Source organism: Amphiura filiformis, unplaced genomic scaffold (assembly GCF_039555335.1).
Source record: "Amphiura filiformis unplaced genomic scaffold, Afil_fr2py scaffold_58, whole genome shotgun sequence".
NCBI lineage: Eukaryota > Metazoa > Echinodermata > Ophiuroidea > Amphilepidida > Amphiuridae > Amphiura > Amphiura filiformis.
Window position 1 is genome coordinate 140,714 of NW_027305522.1, and position 19,461 is coordinate 160,174.

General features: G+C 36.0%; 2 protein-coding genes across 2 annotated transcripts in view; one reads left to right on the forward strand and one right to left on the reverse strand.

The window, feature by feature from the left end:
• Positions 1-19,461, reverse strand: part of LOC140144485 (protein unc-45 homolog B-like) — a 166,312-nt gene that overhangs the window by 112,475 nt on the left and 34,376 nt on the right. Inside the window, 1 exon segment of the mRNA XM_072166296.1 lies at positions 666-781. Within this exon segment, the coding sequence (XP_072022397.1) occupies positions 666-781 (116 nt within the window).
• On the forward strand, positions 12,689-16,581 carry LOC140144487 (52 kDa repressor of the inhibitor of the protein kinase-like). The gene is made up of 8 exons (XM_072166297.1): positions 12,689-12,810; positions 12,981-13,138; positions 13,354-13,524; positions 13,625-13,858; positions 14,149-14,357; positions 15,388-15,544; positions 15,923-16,098; positions 16,256-16,581. The coding sequence occupies exons 1-8, from the start codon at positions 12,774-12,776 to the stop codon at positions 16,398-16,400; spliced, it is 1,287 nt and encodes a 428-aa protein (XP_072022398.1). The 5' UTR covers positions 12,689-12,773; the 3' UTR covers positions 16,401-16,581.

Consider the following 19,461-nt stretch of genomic DNA (forward strand, 5'->3'; position numbering starts at 1 on the left):
TCACACGCCAGCAATTTTCAAAAAAGAGAAAAAAAAGGAGTGTTTATTAGAGGTCTTTTTACAATGGTAATTGCAAAAAAAATTATCAGGTAATCATGCGAAAATGACAAATAATTAATGAACTTGAATCAATGACTTCTGGTTCACTTCCGGGTTTGCAATGTCATATTCTGCACTTACCAATCGTATGCGGACCATGGTAAGCTTATACACAAGATAGCATCCATTTGGATATTTCAACATTTGGGGTTTTTTGGGTTTTTTTTAAGGGCTACTATAATACCCCTGCCCAATTTTTGCCTATTTTTGCATTTTTCTCAAATATTATAGGGGCAAGGACTACAACTACTGCACTGAAAATTCCGCGAATCTCAAGGCAAGTAGTTATTGATTTATTGATCAAATATTGGTTTTCCCTCATTTTTCACTGTAACTCCACAACTATTGTCTGTGCTGAAATAAAATTTCCAGTGTAGCAGTTGTAGTCCTTGCCCCTATAATATACATATCTTACTTGTCACCAATGCTCTATAATTTTTGAGAAAAATGCAAAAATAGGCACAAAATTTGGCAGGGGTATAGTACCCCCTTAAATGGTGGGGCGTTTGTTAGTGGGAGGGGGGGCTGACTATTACAGAATATAGAGAATATAGAGTATATCTTACCTGATGGAATCATTTAGACCAGCCAGGTTTGTGAGTGCCATTAATGCTTCAAAATTCTCAAGTCCTGATCTTTCAACATGTAATAGAGATATCAATATTCTCACTAACTCCAGGCTCTGTTGATTAAGAGAAATTAAAGTTTTTGATTAGCAAGGTCACAATTTAAGTATTATGTGTATATTTATTATTTCTATGAATTCATATACCATAACTAGGTAGGAAAACCCTCATAATATGCATTTTCACTGATATCTGTTTGTCAAATATGTAAGAAAACAAATTGTTCAATTTAACAGTGTCATTTTGCAGGGGCCAAATTGTTCATAAATTGTGTTTTATCAGTGTGTAAGTACACCTGCAAAATGAAAACACCATCAAATGTGATATTTTGTTACCGTTCCATATTTTTGGCCCTAAAACAGGCTGAAAATAAAGAAATTGTGTAAATCTGGACTAGTAAAAAGCCTGAATTAAACATACACCCTGAGGGAAGGTTATGCATGCTAACAATATGTAGTCCAACATTTTTACAAGAAGTGCCCCTTTATGGATGTGTTTATCTCGTATCCAAAGAGTCAAATTGCACACTTTCCGGCAAATGCGCAATGGATGGTAACATAAACATTAGTCTACTCAAATTGTATCCAATAGATGGGTGTCTGTTTCTTTTACTGAGTGATTTACAAGCTCCTTATGTTGTTATAACACCTTCATAAAGATATCATATTGAAAGGCACACATTTAGTACTATGTCTGACTTAATGATCTTAATGGATATTTGCTGACTTCTTGCAGTTGCTACTGCTTATAATTCAAGTTTACTTGCTATGACATTATTTTAAATATTTATTATTTGTTAATATCCTGGTTATAATATAAGGTTAATGCACAGAAGCTGTCTTATATATTCTTTTTTACTCACTTTTTAAACTGTGCCTACTTGTGTAAAACTAGACAGGTATAAAACAAAGAGCGTTTAAGTCTGAGGTAAAGTAGCTCAATCAGTCAGGTGCTCGACTCCTGGTACAAGACCAGGTGCGGATCCAGGGGGGGGGCGGAGGGTGCGCGCGACACCCGTAAAAAAATAGCAAAAGTAGGAAAGAGGGGGCGCACGCCCCCCGTAAAAACGCACAAAAAAAAGAGAAGGAAAAGGAAGAGAGAGAGAGAGGAGAGAAAGAGAGGAGAGAGAAGAAAAGAAAGGGCGAGGGAACTGCAGAATATATCGGTTTAGCTTTAATTCTTTTTAAGCTAAATATTTCGTCCAAAATAACTACTCTTATGATTATGACAAGCTGGGCTTGTAACCTACACTCACTGCGCCTGATATGTTCTTGGATGCGCCCCCACGAGGGCTGTAAACTATTGACCAATGTCGCCGCTGTTCAGACAACATTAGGTCAGAGTTCGATACATTAATTAGAGCACATGGACCAGCATCTATCGAGATTACTACATCTACCATTCAATATGCTTCCAGCTAAAAGGTAAAGTTAACAATATATCTTATTTTGATCACTATCCTAATTAATGTTTATTCGTAGGCCTATTGACCTATGGCCTATGCATGTATAGGCATATAGGCCTAATAGTAATAATGACATTAAATTCATCGACATCAACTGCCTTTTACAGATCTAGCCATGCCAGGCCTCATATACTGATGGACCATGATGGCCTCGTCCCAATGGCTTTGTTCATGACCTCAATTAAAAAACCATAGTGCAAATTTTGATCTCAAGTTGCAGAATAAGAGTTTTTGTACCCAAATTTTCAAAGGGCATTCAATGAATGTGCAAATGTATTGTAGTCAAAGAACTGCGCACTATGCCAGTGATGGATGAGCTTGTTGTACATCCTAGCGATACCTATAGGCCAACACCCGTACCCCACATTGTACAGCATGTAAACATAATCACTATTTTTTCAAAATATTTGGTTTAATTCATACTAATAGTCGTCGTTCAGTTGAAATAAAGATATTAGATTCAGACATGGAAATCTCTCAATTCCTGGTAGGCCTACTGGACAATATTGGGTTAGGCCTAAATAGTATATTTATTGGGACATATAATTTAATATGTATACAATTGTCAATTGCAATGGCTGACTTTCGGTTTCAAGAGGGACTTTCGCTATAAACTAGTGGATATTTAATATAGGGACTCTGTTGGGGAACAAACCAAAAGATCAATGACGTCCTGCAAACGAAACTAGTTTCGTTTAGGGGGAGGGGGTAAAAAATACTCGATTTAATACGTTTGTACTAAACATCGGTGTGTCATTATTATTATTATTATTATTATCATTAGGCCTATTATTATTTATATTATTATGTCAAAATTTTCAACATTTCTTCATTACGTTTCTGGCATGGAGGGAGGGGTCGGCTGAGAAACGAAACCAGTTACGTTTATAGGACGTCGTCGATCTTTTGGTTTGTTCCCTTACCTTGAAATTATTTGCTGGTACTAAATTTTACGATCAGACCATTATTTCTACAGTCTATGATCAGACCATAGATGATCAGGCATTGAGAGCCCCTTCATATTGCCTTGGGCACCACTAAATTGTGACTGTATATTGGACGTAGATTTCCAGGGGAAGGTATGAGAGTTATCTGAAAAATAAAATCCCCACCCAACTCAGTATAATATTAAAAAGGTAGGCTATAGGCCTACATTAAAATCGAAAAAAAAATTGCCGCCAAAGGCTGCGAAAAAGAATAAATAAATTGTCGCCACATGCACAGGCAGCGTCGCAGCGAAAAAATCCGCCTGAAACTCCCACCTCCCAAGAATCAACTTCCCCCTGTTATATAATCGTATGCGGGTATGGGAAACGAAGGGAGGAGCGTAGCGTAGGCCTATTATAGGCCTTCAATAGGGGGATAGGCCTAACTGTGTCAAAGCCAATGGGGTTCTTTGTAGAACCAAAAAAGGTTCTTTGGCCAAGAAAGTAGATCTTTTTTGTAGAACTTTAAGTTTAAAGAACATTTTAAAGCACCCTTAAGGCCAAATAAAAAAAAATAATCATGTTTCACGTCCCCTCCCGCTTCCTTTTTTGAGGTTTTCTCAAATAAATTTTTATTTTTTGAAATTCAGTTATAACTTTTCAAAAAATATTTCTAGGAAGTTGGGATGCTTTCTATAGCCTTGTTAAGATACAAGAAACATTTTAGGATGGTTTTGTGATCATTAGAGGGGGTGTAACTCTCAGAACAACAAATAAAAAAGGGCCTCCTCCTTTTTCCAGACATTTTTGTATGTACGGATTGTACGCTAAAACAGCTCCAAGTATGGGTATTTACACCAATTTTGTGATAAAAAATAGAAAATAAAAAGCCCCCTCTTCCTCCTTTTTTTTCGAAAACCCGGACGTGAAACATGTTTTAATTTTTACTTAGCCTAATCATGTTAATAAAGAACCATTTGGTTCTAAGTAGAACAGAAAGGGTTCTTTAGAGTAGCCTAGAAAATGATATTTTAGAACCACAAAGAGTTAACACTTCTTTTCGGTTTTTGTTAACTTTGCGATGAGTCCTTCCTTGTAATGAAGAATCCTTGGCCGCCTTTTTTAATCTTTAAGGTTCGTTAGTGACTTTCTATAATCTAATGTTCTTTAAAGATTCAAAACCTTGGCATTGCTTAGGGTGATGTATATAGGTCTTACAGCCTACAGGACAAAAAGGGTTATAAGTTGCACTTTTTCTATAGGAGTGTAGGCCCTACGTTACCATTAATTTTAAAGCACTAATATATAATAATTGAACAAAACCGCGTCCGGTTACCCCTGGCTTGTTTTCTTAATCTTTATAAGCGCGATCACGCATTATATAATAAAGGTGCATGATAAAAAAAATAAACTGAATGAAAAGTATTAGTATGGTAATAATAATTGTAAGGTTGATTTAACCGTAAAGTATGTTTCATGACTACCTAACCTTATTTGCAGTTTATTTGCATAAGAAAAAAGCATTAAGAATAATATTGACAAAAACTTGTTTCGACAATGTGATATGTAGGCTACCTTACAATATGACAAAAATCAAAATATTAAAATAACTAGTAATAGCCATAATTTATTAGTTACCAATATAATATTATTTAAAACCCAATTGCATTATTGATATTGATGTAAAAATGAACATGATGAAAGTTAAGTTGAAAAGATTTGATCTTAATATTTTCCAGAAAGAATCTTAGACTGCCTTTGATTTTTGAATAATAAGAATTACTTCGGAGAAACTTTATCCGTTTTGACCCAACTGGAGTATAACCATTGCCTATGATATTTCTATACAATGTAAGCACCCCCGGTTCCTAAACCTCATCATTGTTGTAAATGCAACTTTGGTCTACTAATATACAAAATCCATACGAAAAATTATTGCAGGGATGTCATCATAATGGAATCCTAAAACAAGTGTTTCTTGGCCTAAACCTTAATTGTTTTATCAGAGGTAGCATTGTAGTAGGCAAAACGACGACATGAATAAAGTAATTCAGTACAAGTTTTTACTAAATTGATTTAGATCAGAAATCAGAAGTTTGATAAGTTTTATAGCCCAGCAAACACAAAATGTTTTGCAGAAAACGTTTAGATATCGGGTCAAAGGGTATAGAATCGTTATAGGCCCTGATAACATTCAAAAAACATTTTGAAAACTTGATGCAAAACATTCTTATCCAAACCAAAATGTTATTTATGTGTTATGAAAAATGTTTGCCCAAATTATTTTAAAATGTCGTTTAAACATTTTTGTAATCTTTATATAACCCGTAAATTAAATGTTATTAAACCGTTTTGGATGAACGTTTAAGAACTTTTGTGTGGTTGTTGGGAGTTATTTTAATAATCAAAAACGATAACGGTATGCACTGACAATTCTCCAACCTGCAATTGACCTGTTAAACCCAAGATCATGAAGGGTTTCCTGGGCCAACGCTTCTTATGATTCGTATTTATTTGGTACTGGTTTAAAGGCCCATCTCCTACAAAATAAATACATCCTAGCTTTCTGAATTAGCTGGAACTTAAGCCTGGCCATAACTTGCTGACTAATTTCAAGTGTTTTTACAACTACTTTCAGCATGGGTTCCAAGAAGAATAAGAGAGGAGTGCCTTCAACAGGGTCGATTTTGCAATTTTGCAAACGATTGCGGACACAGCCAGAATCAGATCGAGATATCCTTGCTGATAACTTGAAATACCTAGTACTTCGAGTTCGGTACGATCCACCTGGGGATGGTTCGTGTTTTTTCCACTCGATTTTGGATCAAACTGATCGCTTGCAACTGGACATAGGCCTGCCTTATTCGACCAGTTCCACCAACCCACATCAAACGAGGGCAATGAATCTGAGAAGAGCAGTGATGAACTACATTGAACATTTGGTAAGATTTGTCATCGAAACGTTTACCGTATTTTAGATAAAGATCAAATTTACCATATTTACAGATAATAAGATCAAAGAAAGTTTAAGAATATTATGTAGAAGATGAATATTTGCTAATTGCTTTCCTCACCAGATTCAGTGGGATAGTATAGGGCTATGAGAATGATCAATCTTGAAGCACTGCTGATATTTCTCTTTATATTATAATGAAGTGTGGTATTTTAAAATTAAGCCATTAATACACTATGTATATAGTTAAAAATAATGATTTGTTTTGCATCTATGCAGATATATATTAGCTAAAACTAAAATAAAGTTTTTATGATTAAATGATGATCGATGAATGACGGAAGTGAAGTAGTGCAAATGGAAATAAAAAGCTGACATTGAACAACACAAATATTGTATAGCAATGTTGCATGATAGTGGATAACAAATAAAAGCATTAAAAGAATTTTTGAATTGGTGTGTTTGAAGTTAAAGGTTAACTATCCTAATAGGATAGTTTAAGGAATTATGAATGTATGTTTCTTAATCATTTGCGTTTCCAGGATCCTGCTGACCCACTTGTTTTAAGCCTCAAGATACCGGGTGTTGCTCTGCCAGGAACCGTCGATCGCATGAAACAATATAAAACCTTTGTGGAGCAGTGGGTGATTGAAGCCACCGCTCAAATGATCGGGCGTGATATCGTCATTGTTAACAGCGTCCAACATAAAGGGGATGATAGATCTAGATCTACCAAGATTGAGTGTTTAACACCTGGAAAGCGGGAACCTCTTCTTGTAGGACACCTGGTCGATGGCGTGCATTACCTCTCCTTGGGTTTGTATATAATTCTCTGGAGCTTCTTAGCAGAAAAAAAAATACATTTATATCAAATCTCTATGTCTCAGTTATGAATTATGAAAAAGTAAGCCTGCTGAAACTGAATGAAAACGCGTAGGCTATCCAGCGTGTTTCAATTTATTTGTTGTTATTTTGAAAAGTAAATCAAATTCTTTAATTGGTGTCCACTAGAGGCGAGTTAATAACTATAGGTTTTCCTGGCCAATTTCGCAACTTGTGCGTTCGATTTAATAAAAGTGTCATTCGTTTTCGCGCAAGATTGAATGATTGCAACGAATCCCGATTTCTTTTTAGCATTATGAGCAATCGATTTCATTTTAGTTCAATCAAATTAATGTATGATCAGAACAATTCATTATTGTGAATTCAATTTCGTTCTCGAATGTTTCAATTTCACCATTAGACGTCTAATTTAAAGGAATAGGCAATCAATTTCGCAAAAGATGCACGGGGGACTGCGAAACGTTGTTAATCCTATTTTCAATTTCATGCATTGACAATCTAATTAGCGAAAAGGAATTCAATTTGAAATTACGCGGATTTTCAAGTATACTGACATAGGCCTATAGGCCCTACGTCTACGTTGCAGCAGAAAAAAAGTGAGTAGCCCTATGTAACACAGAATAAACACACACATGTTTTAATGGGTAATGCTTGTAATGAGAAGTATACTTTAGGTACAGTGTTCATTAAAGCACATTAATGCTTGCAAATCTGAATCTGAATGTAACATGTTAATATTGTTTTTAACACACGAACACATTAAAATATGTTTAAAAACGTCGCTTAACACGTTCGGGTGTTAGCAATATTAACACTTTAACATGTCAGTTAATCCTGTGGCGTAGCGTCATAGGGGCACGGGGGTGGGGGGCACGTGCCCCCAATCGATCTGAAATTTTAAAAATCCCACAGGAAAATGGCGAAAAACGGCTTGTGCCCCCCCCAATCAGACCGGTGCCCCTCAATCATGGTCGGTGCCCCCCCCCCCAATAAAAATTAATAACATGTTATACTATAGGCCTATATATAGTTCAGATTTTCACACAATGAAATGGACACGATTGGGGTCTAATTAAACAGGTTGTGATGTGTAGGATATGTTTATAAGTCGACTGCAAAATATGCTTATTTAATTACTAGATGTTGTTTTGACTGTGTTCATTCAGTTTTTATTGTTATACGATAGATAAAGGTTATATATATTATACAATTAAAAATACGAAGATTTAAAAAAGATCTATCGTAAGAAAAAGTGGCATTAACTTAAAGGAAAAGTTTCATTATATTTTTATAATTTATATGATTAACTAGACTGAGCTTGATTGAACTATGGGACATACATCACTTTATGGTTTCTGAACTAAACAGGGAAAATGCTTTTAAATATTATAATTAGTTATAATTCATTTTCTGTTTTATTAGGCCTATGAATATACGGCAATTTTAAACATTACTTAAAAATATGTTTTCCCTTCACATTTAATATAGCAACGTGCTTGTTTGAACGATGTTGACGATACATGTATCTATAATGTTCAATATAAACACGATAAATAGTATTTTTATATTTGAACCATTGTAAAATATTTAAGAACTTCTTGATTTTGCACTTTGCGAATTCGATTGAACATTTTTCCATTTTGTTTCCGCATATATGTATTTGTATTTCCAAATAGGCTCTGAATTCAAGGCCACGTGAATTTGGCTGCACAATTTGCGAAATTTGCTGCACAATGTGCGAAATTGGGTGCACTATTTAGAATTTTGAATGCGTATTAAATGAAATAGATTGCACATTCGCTAAATTGAAATCGAGAATGTAAGCGTTCATTCAATTTCGCGCGAAAAGGAATGACACTTATACTAAACTGAACGACCAAAATTGGACGGGAAAACCTATATTAAAGCGGGTTTCACGAGATGCATTAAACAAAATGTTTCCCGTTGTGTTGTTTATTTACTATATCCAATAAAAAGCAGTGAAAATCTGTTCCAAACTCTGTCATATTTTCCATGTATTTAATTTTACTCTACATAGTTTGTCAAAGGTTGTATAATTTTAATTTTCTTTGCTTCTTTCAAACATGCATCCAACAGAGCCTATGAGTCTACCAACTAATCCTATCACAGTCGCAGCCAACATGTCACCTACACGCTGTCAGCCTGCAAGCCGCACTTACGCCATGGTCGTTTTGTCTTCTACTGCTACAAGCTCATCTGCTCCCATTGCCTCTCCTCTTGTCACATCCTCTTCCTCCGTCTCTTCTCCCAAATCTTTTCCACGTTCTGCCGTTTCTCTTACTCCGTCCTCCCCTGCGTGTTCTCAGCGAACCCATTCTTCTCCTCACACACCCCCTCCTCCTCCTTCTTCCACACCTCCTTCTCCTCCATCTATTTCCTCTCCTCCTGTCTCTCATCCTTCTTTCTCTTCTCCTCCTTCTCCCTCCACTCGTCATTCCACTCTTTCTTCTCCTTCCCCTTCTCCTTCACCTCCTCCTTCCCCTTCTCCTTCACCTCCTCCTTCCCCTTCTCATTCACCTCCTGTTTCTCCTTTACCTCCTCCTTCACCTCGATCTTCTTCTGCTGAGTCGATTGTTGAGAGCCAGGATCCAGAAACCGATCTTCATGATCATGAAATTGATGATGTAAACGATGTAAACGAAGAAAGTCATGAACCTTATGATGCTCCTAGATTAATACCGCTTGGACGCTTTGGGGAGTATCATTACTGGACTTTAGGTGACTATTAAAGCCAAAAAGCCTTCATTAAATGAAGTTACAATCCAAATGAATATTAAGTCAATTTCAGGTGGTGAAACAATCATGGCAAATGATATGAAAAGGATGATGGTCATGATGTTAGTTTATCATTTTGACCCATGCAAACCTAAGAATGGATTAGAAAGCAACATCAGCCCTACATCAAAAATTTTATTATATAAAATATTTTTAAGTGACTTAATTGTTTTGAATTTTATACTTTAATACACAGATTATCATCATAAATAATTCAGGTTTAAAATGCAATTTTACATCATTTATTTTTAAATTATTGTTTTGTGCTATTATTTGCAACAGAACCTGCTGCTGAGCCGAGTGTTGAGAGCCAGGATCCACTTGACGGTAGAAATATAACTGATAGTGAAGGCGAGGATAGTCTATTCGGCTTCAATACCGTAAGTGAGAGCCAGGATCGTGGTAGTGAAGAGAGCCAGAATAGCGAAGGCGAAGTGGACCAGGATCCTCCGGATAGCCAGGATCCTTCTGATAGTGATGAAGATGCTTCCGATCATAGTGATGAAGAACTTCGATCATTGAAATGGCCAAATGACATATGCCATTATGTTGGCAAACAGTGGGGATCTATAAATGACCAGACGAAGTATGAGTGTATGCACAACTTGTTTGTCCCAGACCACAATTTCAAATTTAAACTTCGTAAATGTGGAGACTGTAATAGGGGTTGTCAACTTCAATGGTTGGAAATGTTTCCGGGACTAGTTTACAGTCCTACTCAAGATGCGGTGTATTGCAAGTATTGTGTTTTTTTCCCAAGCCATCTCAAGAACAACCAAGTACAGTTAGTGGCAAAACCGTTCCTGAACTGGAAGAAAGCGTTAGCAACGTTTCGAAGTCATTTTTGTGGCGTTCAATCGGATAAAACAAAGAAAGTGAAAGGTAAGTGACTGAGATTCATAAGTAGAATGTAGTTAACAATGTTCAGCTTTCGTTAAATAAATTTGAACATTGACAAATATTATTGCAAAACATTACGACGTAAAAGTATCGTATCATCATTGAATCTAGAAAGATAGCAAATCTCATTATTATCAATATCAACACTTGGCGGAAGCGGAATTCGAACTGGTGACATCCGAACTCTATAATAGTGTTATGATACTAAACAAAATGGTGATATAGAATTTGCAATATAAGACAATTATTTCAACAAATGAACCATATTATATTCTGTCTTAGTGATACGAATGCATGTGTTATGTGACATTAAACAATGTGCCATTTACTCACACTGCAAAAAGCGTGTTTAGGAATTAAACCATTTTCTTGTACCGCGTTTTTAAATTTGTTTGATTCCTAAACACCAATGTCAAATTCCAAGACATCCTGTGTTAAATTCCTAAATACAGCCCATCAATTCCTAAACATGTGTAGCATGATAGTGTTTAGAAAAGTGTTTAATTCCTAAACATGCATTTTGCAGTACACATCAGGGCTTCCCAATCGTTTCTTGAATTTCTACTTTCGCACGATTGGACAATATAGGTGCTACAATGAAATAGCGATTGTCTCTGTTTATCGCATTTGTTCCGGTCGAAAATAAAGAGGACATATATCGGATTTCGAAAACTAACAATATTTAAGGGGGAAAGTAAAAATTCTGTTTTAATGCAATATTTTAGGAAATAAAGCACACAAAGCTGCAGCGGAGTCGTGGTTGCGATTCGACGATGTAATGAGGGGCAAGGGTCTGTCAGTAGTAGAACAGTCACATAAGGAGGCAGCAGCTACCGCCAAGAAAAACAAAGCGGTATTAAAATCAATTGTGGATGTCGTCATTACTATTGGAAGACAAGGATTGGCCTTCCGTGGTCATCGAGACGATGCGAGTATGCACTCTGATGAAAGTAACAACTGTGGAAACTTCTATGAACTGCTCAAACTTCGAGCAAGAGGTAAGTTAATCATCAAACTTAAATAACTTGGTAAGGAATAAAATATAAATTAAGTTGTGAGAATCAACCATGGTCTTTAAAATATTTACTTTTCATCTTTATTAGCATTCTTGTATATCATATTAGACAGCACACTACAATAGAGGTCTGTTTATTGGAATGCATTAAAATCGTATTTTAAGACACACTTTTTTATAAATCTACATTCACCTATTGACATTTTGATAATCAAGAGCAGTGCTTGATTCTAACAATTATTCATATTTCAAGTCCGGGACTTCAAATAGCAAAATAATTGTAGCGACAATGGAAATTACAGTTGGTTTTGAAGTGGTTTTGGGAGAAATGGTATATATTTTGACAAATATTTTTTGACATATATATTTCTTCAGGTGGTGATAAAGCATTGCAAGACCATTTGGAGCGTCACGCCAAAAATGCCACCTACCTGTCATACGGCATACAGAACGAGTTGATATCTTTATGTGGAAATGCAATCAAGAAGAAAATAATTGATGAAATCAAGACTGCGCAATTCTTCTCAATTATAGTAGACGAGGCAGCAGATCTAGCCCGGAGAGAGCAGCTATCACTTATCCTACGTTTTGTCGATGCAAAAAGCGAGTAGACTATTTTATATTTATATAGGCCTACACATTTATTTTCATACAAAACATTAAGATAACATAATTTGAATTTGCAACAAAATTTGTATTGTTTTACAGGTGATTACATGTAGACTTAATATTTAGCAAATTGCCAGTTATCAACCATTTTCGTGCTCACTAAATCTATTTCGAATGACTATTAGTTTTTTTTTCAATATCTATGCCCTCTGCAATATCTATGCCCTGCCCCCCTCACCTTATCTCTAGACTCTTTCCTTAGATCTTCTCTCTCTCTATCCTCACGCCCCCACCCCCCGCTCTCTCTCTCCCTCTCTCTCTCTCTCTCACCCTGGCTCTCCCTTATATAACTATACCTCTCTCTCTCCCTCTCCTCTCCTATCGCTCTCTCGTTGTTTCTAAATGTCTCAATTTGTTGTGTTTTAATTTAAAAGGAAACATTAGAGAAGAATTCATCACATTTGTGGATGTAACTGGGAAAACAACTGGCGAAGATCTAGCAAAGGCGATCGAAGATGAAATAATCAGGTGCAATCTCGACATGGAAAATGCCAGAGGAATGTGTGCAGATGGAGCTGGTGGGTTAACTCTATTTGAATTTCCTATTTTGTTATCCAAATCAAAAATCAATATCAACTATAAAAGCTCTCGTGTATATGTACAGTAAAGCTTTATTCCGTGGTGAAGATCGAGCCTAAGACAATAGAGTTATGAAATATTCGTACGCATTTTTATTTTAATGTTTTAGGCAACATGCGAGGTGAGAACAAAGGGTGCGGAAAAAGGCTACAGAGGAAATACCCAAAGAGCATTTATCTTTGGTGTACGAGCCACCAACTAAACCGCGTGATTGTCCAATCATCGAAAAACATACTCATCCAGAATATGATGACAATGGCTGACAAGGTAGGCAAGTTTTTACGTTATTTCGATTCTCATGTAATTTGCTACAAGAATACTTCATGAAATTGTAAGTGATTCGATAGTTTTCTTTTGTCATAACTGCTTCATAATGTGTTCCCTTGCCTGTAAATCATGAGTAAGTTACACCTTAATTCGTTGAACATGTAGTAGATGTGTGCAAATCAAACTATTTCGATAAATGGTTAACAATGTTTCAGGTTGCCAAGTTCTTCTACAACAGTCCAAACAATCAGAAGGTCCTGACGGACATTGTACTGAACGATCCCAATAAGACGGCAAGAGAAAAGGACAAGTTAAAGCTGATGTGCCGCACTAGGTGGGTTGAACGCCACGACGCCTTTGAGACACACCTTCAGTTGTATTCTTACGTGAGTATTGTGTTTTTTTCTTGAAGTTATGGCCAAGCATGCATGCATGATTCATCTTATTTCAGCTTTAAAAAAAAATATTCTCGGATATCTCTTACAGGTGGTAGAAACTCTCACAACGATCTCCCAGTCACCAAACTACAACAGGGATGCCCGCAGTGACTCTGAATCGCTACTTCGCGGTATAACCGATTTTAGCTACATAGCGACGTTGGTTCTAACCAGTAAAATTATGGGCTATTTAAAAGAACTTAGCGAGAAGCTGCAGAAGCCGTCACTTGACGTAGGATCCGCAATGGAACTAGTGGATACTGTACAGAAGTGTCTTCAACAGGTGATTATAAAGTTTCCTTGTAAATGTATCAACATTTTATACCCTAACTTTTAGCGGAACATTAATGTAACTTTTCTTTCAGTGTTAATAATGCAATGGTCATCTTTGTTTCATCTCAAGGAACGAGTCATTTTTCTAATCTTATCTCCATAGCAGAATTTTAAAGCTGGTATGTCGTTGTAAATCATAAAGAACAGGACATGAACAATTTGTGCATTATTATTTCCCGGTATTACTTGGACATTGATTCATTCCATATTAATTTTAGCTTTCAATCACCAAAATGATAGGTTCGTGAAGATATAGACCGGTATAACAACAGGTGGTACCAAGAAGCAAAGGAGATGGCAAATTCGGTGGACGCGGAAGAGAAGGTGCCAAGAGTAGCAAAGAGACAGACACAGAGGCCCAACTACCAGGTCGAAGATGCCAAAGATTATTACAAAAAGGCAGTTCTGATCCAATTTGTAGACTTTCTGCTAAGTGAGATGGAAGACAGGTATCTTCATTGAGAGAGAATAAACCTTAAGCATGGAGTTCCATCTGTCTGTTTATCATGTTTATATCATTAATAAACATTTTATTAACATGCATGTTATTCAGTTACAGATATTCTTAACCGTTTGAAGACTGTCAAAATGTGTTGACAGTTGGTTTGGCATGACAAGTATAATTATAATTGTGTCTATATTCAGTATTCCTTTCTTTCTTTTTATTAAAATGTTATTATCTTACATATTTTATTACCAATTATCCGATTTGATCAATTGTATTGATCGTTGTCCCAAATATTTTTGGTAATTCATTAATCCATATTTCATTAACACGTTTGAGGGCAAAAGTGTTCAAACATTTCTTGGCATGAAAAGTATTTGCCTATTCATTAATTCATATTGTCATTAACAATTTATAATATTACAGATGTTAAGCCGCCGTGGTCTATTATACGTTATTGTTTTAATCCATATTTTCGTTAACATATTATTTGGTTCACGTGTTCTGCTGACTTTCCAAACATGCTTGTTGCCCATTTTACATAAACGTTGTTTTAAATCATCATTATTAATAATTTTGTTCTTTGTATTTCGTATTCCGTTCGTTATTTTTGCACAAGAATATATACTTCATTTCACTGAAACATAACTCCCGTTTATCATCGAATAAAGAGTGATATTCTCATCCGTAAAATGGCGGTAACTTCGATCAATTTTCAGAGTTTTTAAACCACTGCTTCTCAGCAATTTTTAAGGGTGTCCCAGGGGTTAAAATAGCCTGACCAAAATTTACCCCGCATTTGAAAACAATATTGCTGTATGGAAATATGACCGTTTAAAAAAAAAAGATTTTACCAACCGAAGTTGCCCCGCTGACCGAAGTTAACCCCCATTTTAAGTTACGGTACTTTCTCAGAAAGTAAAGCATTCTTGAAATTACTATAAAAATAATTAATTTATACTTTATCATTTCTATTTAGTATTGTCCATGTCATTCATTGAACATTTTCCAACTTTTACATCTCACTTTTGAAGGTTTTCGGCTTTGCAGTGCCAGGCAGTGAAGGCACTCCGTTTGGTGCCGGAAACGTTTTTAAGTCAGCATGGTCAGAAAATTTCATCTGAAGATTTCGAGTTCTACCTGTCGGATATTGAAGGTATAGCACTTGAACAAGAACTCCATTCGTGGAAGGTATGCATTAATTTTTACGTTATTCTAATGAAATAACACGCGGTGAAAATGATGTTATAAAATTCATGTACAGTCTGTCCAAGAAGTACAACCCAAATCTGTGGCATCGGGGGGCGATGCTTTGCGTCACATGCGAGTGCGACGCGACGCGTAAAGAGCGTGGTGCACAAATCGCGCATCAGTTGGCGCGCTAAAGAACCATTGCACTAAAATAATTATTCTCTACCTCCAGTTTCCGAGGTCTATTTACTTTGTACTTCTATGTGGACAAAATATAGGCCTAATTGAAACAATTTCGTTTTATCGTAGCAAGTTCAAATAAAATGATTTGGATATTATAAATACTTTGACTAAAATATTACAATTCTTTTAATACAGGTCTTCTGGAGCAACAAACCTGAACGGCCAAAAACAATTAGCGAGACGCTGCATGCGGTTGGAGACAACTTTTCCAACATAGTGAAGATTCTCAAGATCGCTGCCACATTCCCGGTTACCAGCTGCTCATGTGAGCGCAGCATTAGTGCCCTAAAACGTCTGAAAACATTCAACAGGTATGTTAATTGCATGTTTAATTCAAATGAAGTTCAAACTCATATCAACCTACTTTAATACTAGTTATTACACATATAACAAAGTGAACTTTGAAGAGCTAGCCTGTAATTATTTAATTAACTTATTTTAGTTTTTACCCTTATATTTCAATTACAGGAGCACCATGAAAGAAGAGCGGATGAATGGGTTGGCGCATCTCATGATTCACAGAGAGTGCATCATCAATACAGACGATGTAGTGCAGCAGTTTGCAAACGCTAAACCAAGGCGTCTGCATTTTAATTCATTCATGTCAAGATAATATTATTATGCCCACTCTCAATACAGTTTCCACTAGAACGATTTTTCATTTACTGTGTGCGTGCACTCACACACGTATTGTCTATGGAGAAACTGATCGATACAAGAAATCCCAGGCATGTTAAATGGCGTACATACTTGTTTTGATCCAAATGTAGGCCTATATCAGGGTGTTTCAAGAAATTCCTGATTCCACCAGAAAACATTCACCAAACTTTTTCCTGTTTGGTCAGTAAATAGAGAGGACCTTCCTGCATGAAGAGATCAACTTTTTTAATGAAAAATTTAATGAGATGAGAACTACAACAGGTTGAAGTGACACCATTCCGTGCATCAGGTGTTCAAACGCAATTATCTCCGAATTTGGAGTGAATCAGACAAGCAAACTTACATACTCATAAAATTTAACTATTTATGAAGACAAAATGTGTAGGATGTTAAGAAATTTAAGAATGTTTAAGCCTACATGCGCCCATCTCAAATCATGCACTTCCCGTGCACTTCTCACTACCATGTCCATTTCATAGGGAGTATAAAACCGGGGACCATCATGGCTTCCATGCACACAGTGTATTGCTCAATGTAGTAAAGATAACCTTTGAGTTGGAGCAAATTTCTCAAAATTGGTAGTGATTAATGTTACCAAACTTATGCCATGATGAAATATAATAATTTTTGAAGATAAAATGTGCTGACCTTAAAAGATTGAACAATGTTTAAGACTACCGCTTTTCATTTGAAATAATGCACTTATTGTTCATCTCCTCTATGGAGATATTTTCCATGGCGGCCATCTATGATCATGCTTGAGGTTTCAACAAACAAACCATGGGTTTTGAGGTCTTATAGTTTTTGTTGTATGTCAACAAAATCGATTAAATTTTCAGGATGATCTTATTTTCATGTTGTTATAAGCAAATATAATGTTCCAGATAAGATAGTTAATAAATACATTAAGAAAAAGTACCTTAAAGTTGCACTTTCTGTTAGTATTCCTTTTTGGACTTTAACTTTTTAACATGTTCTAGCAGCCCTATATAAAACCGTGACACTCGAAAGGCCATATCTCTGGAATGAATCGTCCGATTAAGATTATTTAAACGCCAAAATGTTTCTTTCATCAATTCCCATCCAATAAGTTAGGTCTGAATCAATTTAAAAGTACTTCAATTTTTAATGGACATGCCTAATATTAATAATAATATGAGTAAAGAGACCACGTGCTTTTCAAAGCTTTTGAGGATGGTAGAATCAATCACACGTAGACCGTGAAGACATGAAGAAGTCACATATGAGTAACGTGGATAACCTCTATAGATAAAAAAATGTCCATGAACTGATTATTATAAAACAATGAAGAAAGCGGTATAATTATAATGAAGAAGACCCAGGGAAGAAGACACGAAAATACAACAGACTTGGTTTTTGTTGGTTCAGCTTCTAACTATGATGCCAAGCCTATTTTCCTGGCCTATTTTATTTGATTTATTTTAAATATCATAGTCATCATGGTCAATACTCATACACTGCAAAACAAGTGCATCATCTGTAAAAAGGCACAAATGTGTTTGGAAAAGTTTTAAAAATCACTTTTCTAAACACATGGATATAATGTTTTAGCCATTGAAGTTAAACATTGATGTTTATGAATTTGATAGGTAATGTGTACCTTCTATATCCTATGGAATAGTTCAAACATATATTGTGCCATGGACGATCGTAAGGAACCATGTATAGCTGAAGTCATAATAAGACATTCTTCTTTGTACATTTGATATTTTGCTGCGTTTCAATCAAACAATAAAGTGTTCCGGGATGGAGAAAAATTGCACTGCTTGAGTCAGTGCATCATTTCATTTCGTGGTAATAACTGGTAGTGTTTTAATAAAATGATAAGGCTCCTTTGCAGTTATTTCAATATACTCCCTTAATTATACTCATGTTACCCCTGAAATTAGTGAAGAAAATTATTTGTTAACAATTGGTATAGGCCTGTAATATTATAAGTATATGGAACCGGCTGACTTTGGGCCCAAGTAAGCTGCATTGCCTTTTGCCAGAATGTTATTTAAAATGGCCGCTTTGGCTTCTGTTTTGGACACTCGTACACTTTTTTGTTTAAAGCGATAATAGTGTAAAAATGGTGTACAGCGTGGCCTTCATTTTAAGTGTAGATAGACAAGTGTCCGTTTTTGCTTCTGTTTTTAAGCAATAGGCCTAATCATGAGAATATTGTAAAAATATAAATATTTGGACAATATTTTCAAACTTTTCCCGACTACAATTTAACACAATAATAGTGTAAAAATTGCCACTAAATGTGGTCAATTGGGTCTTCATTTTTCAAAATTTTTCAACATCTGAGGGGGCACATCCCCCTCAGACACCCCTAAATCGTCAGGCATAAGCGCTCCGGATACCGCTTGGGCATATGATTCTATAGATTTTTTCCGCCCCCCGTATTTTTTCGTCTCTGGATCCGCGGCTGAAGACGGTACAAATTCAAGCCCCCGCACTGTTTTATTTGTGATTTTGTGAAAAAATGGAGCTACAGTCTGTCCACATAGAAGTACAAACCAAATCTGTGGCTTCTGCGTGTTAAAAAAAATGTGACGCGTAAAGAGCGTGGTGCGCTCGGCAAGTACAAATCGCACAGCAGTTGGCGCACCAAAGAAGCATTTACACACGCATTGCACTGGAATAATATTCTCATACTTCCCGTTTCCGGGGTTTATTTACTTTGTACTTCTATGTGGACAGACTGTAGCTTACAATTCCCCTGGGCAAGGACTTATTGCTACAGGGTGTCCCTCATATCGTTGGAAACTTTGGATATTTTACAGCCTAAATCAAACATAATTACACAACTGATTTAGTTGAGGAATAAATCAGCTATCACATACACTTTTACAGTAAGCGTATGCGCGAACACAAGTGCGTATCCGCGTTACGCGTGAGCGTAAAATTCGTCATGTCTGGAATCTGTGTGCGTATCACGCTTACAAATACAAGTTAAATTCAGTATTTTGGAAGTATCGGATAAAGATTGCCGTTTTATTCAG

What these genes read in the sequence shown, in the direction of transcription:
- LOC140144487 (XM_072166297.1), top strand. Translation starts at nt 12,774, where the DNA reads ATGGAAAATGCCAGAGGAATGTGTGCAGATGGAGCTG. An exon ending in ACCTTCAGTTGTATTCTTAC is followed by an intron (nt 13,525 to 13,624) that starts GTGAGTATTGTG and finishes TATCTCTTACAG; the next exon opens with GTGGTAGAAACTCTCACAAC. An exon ending in CGTCTGAAAACATTCAACAG is followed by an intron (nt 16,099 to 16,255) that starts GTATGTTAATTG and finishes TTTCAATTACAG; the next exon opens with GAGCACCATGAAAGAAGAGC.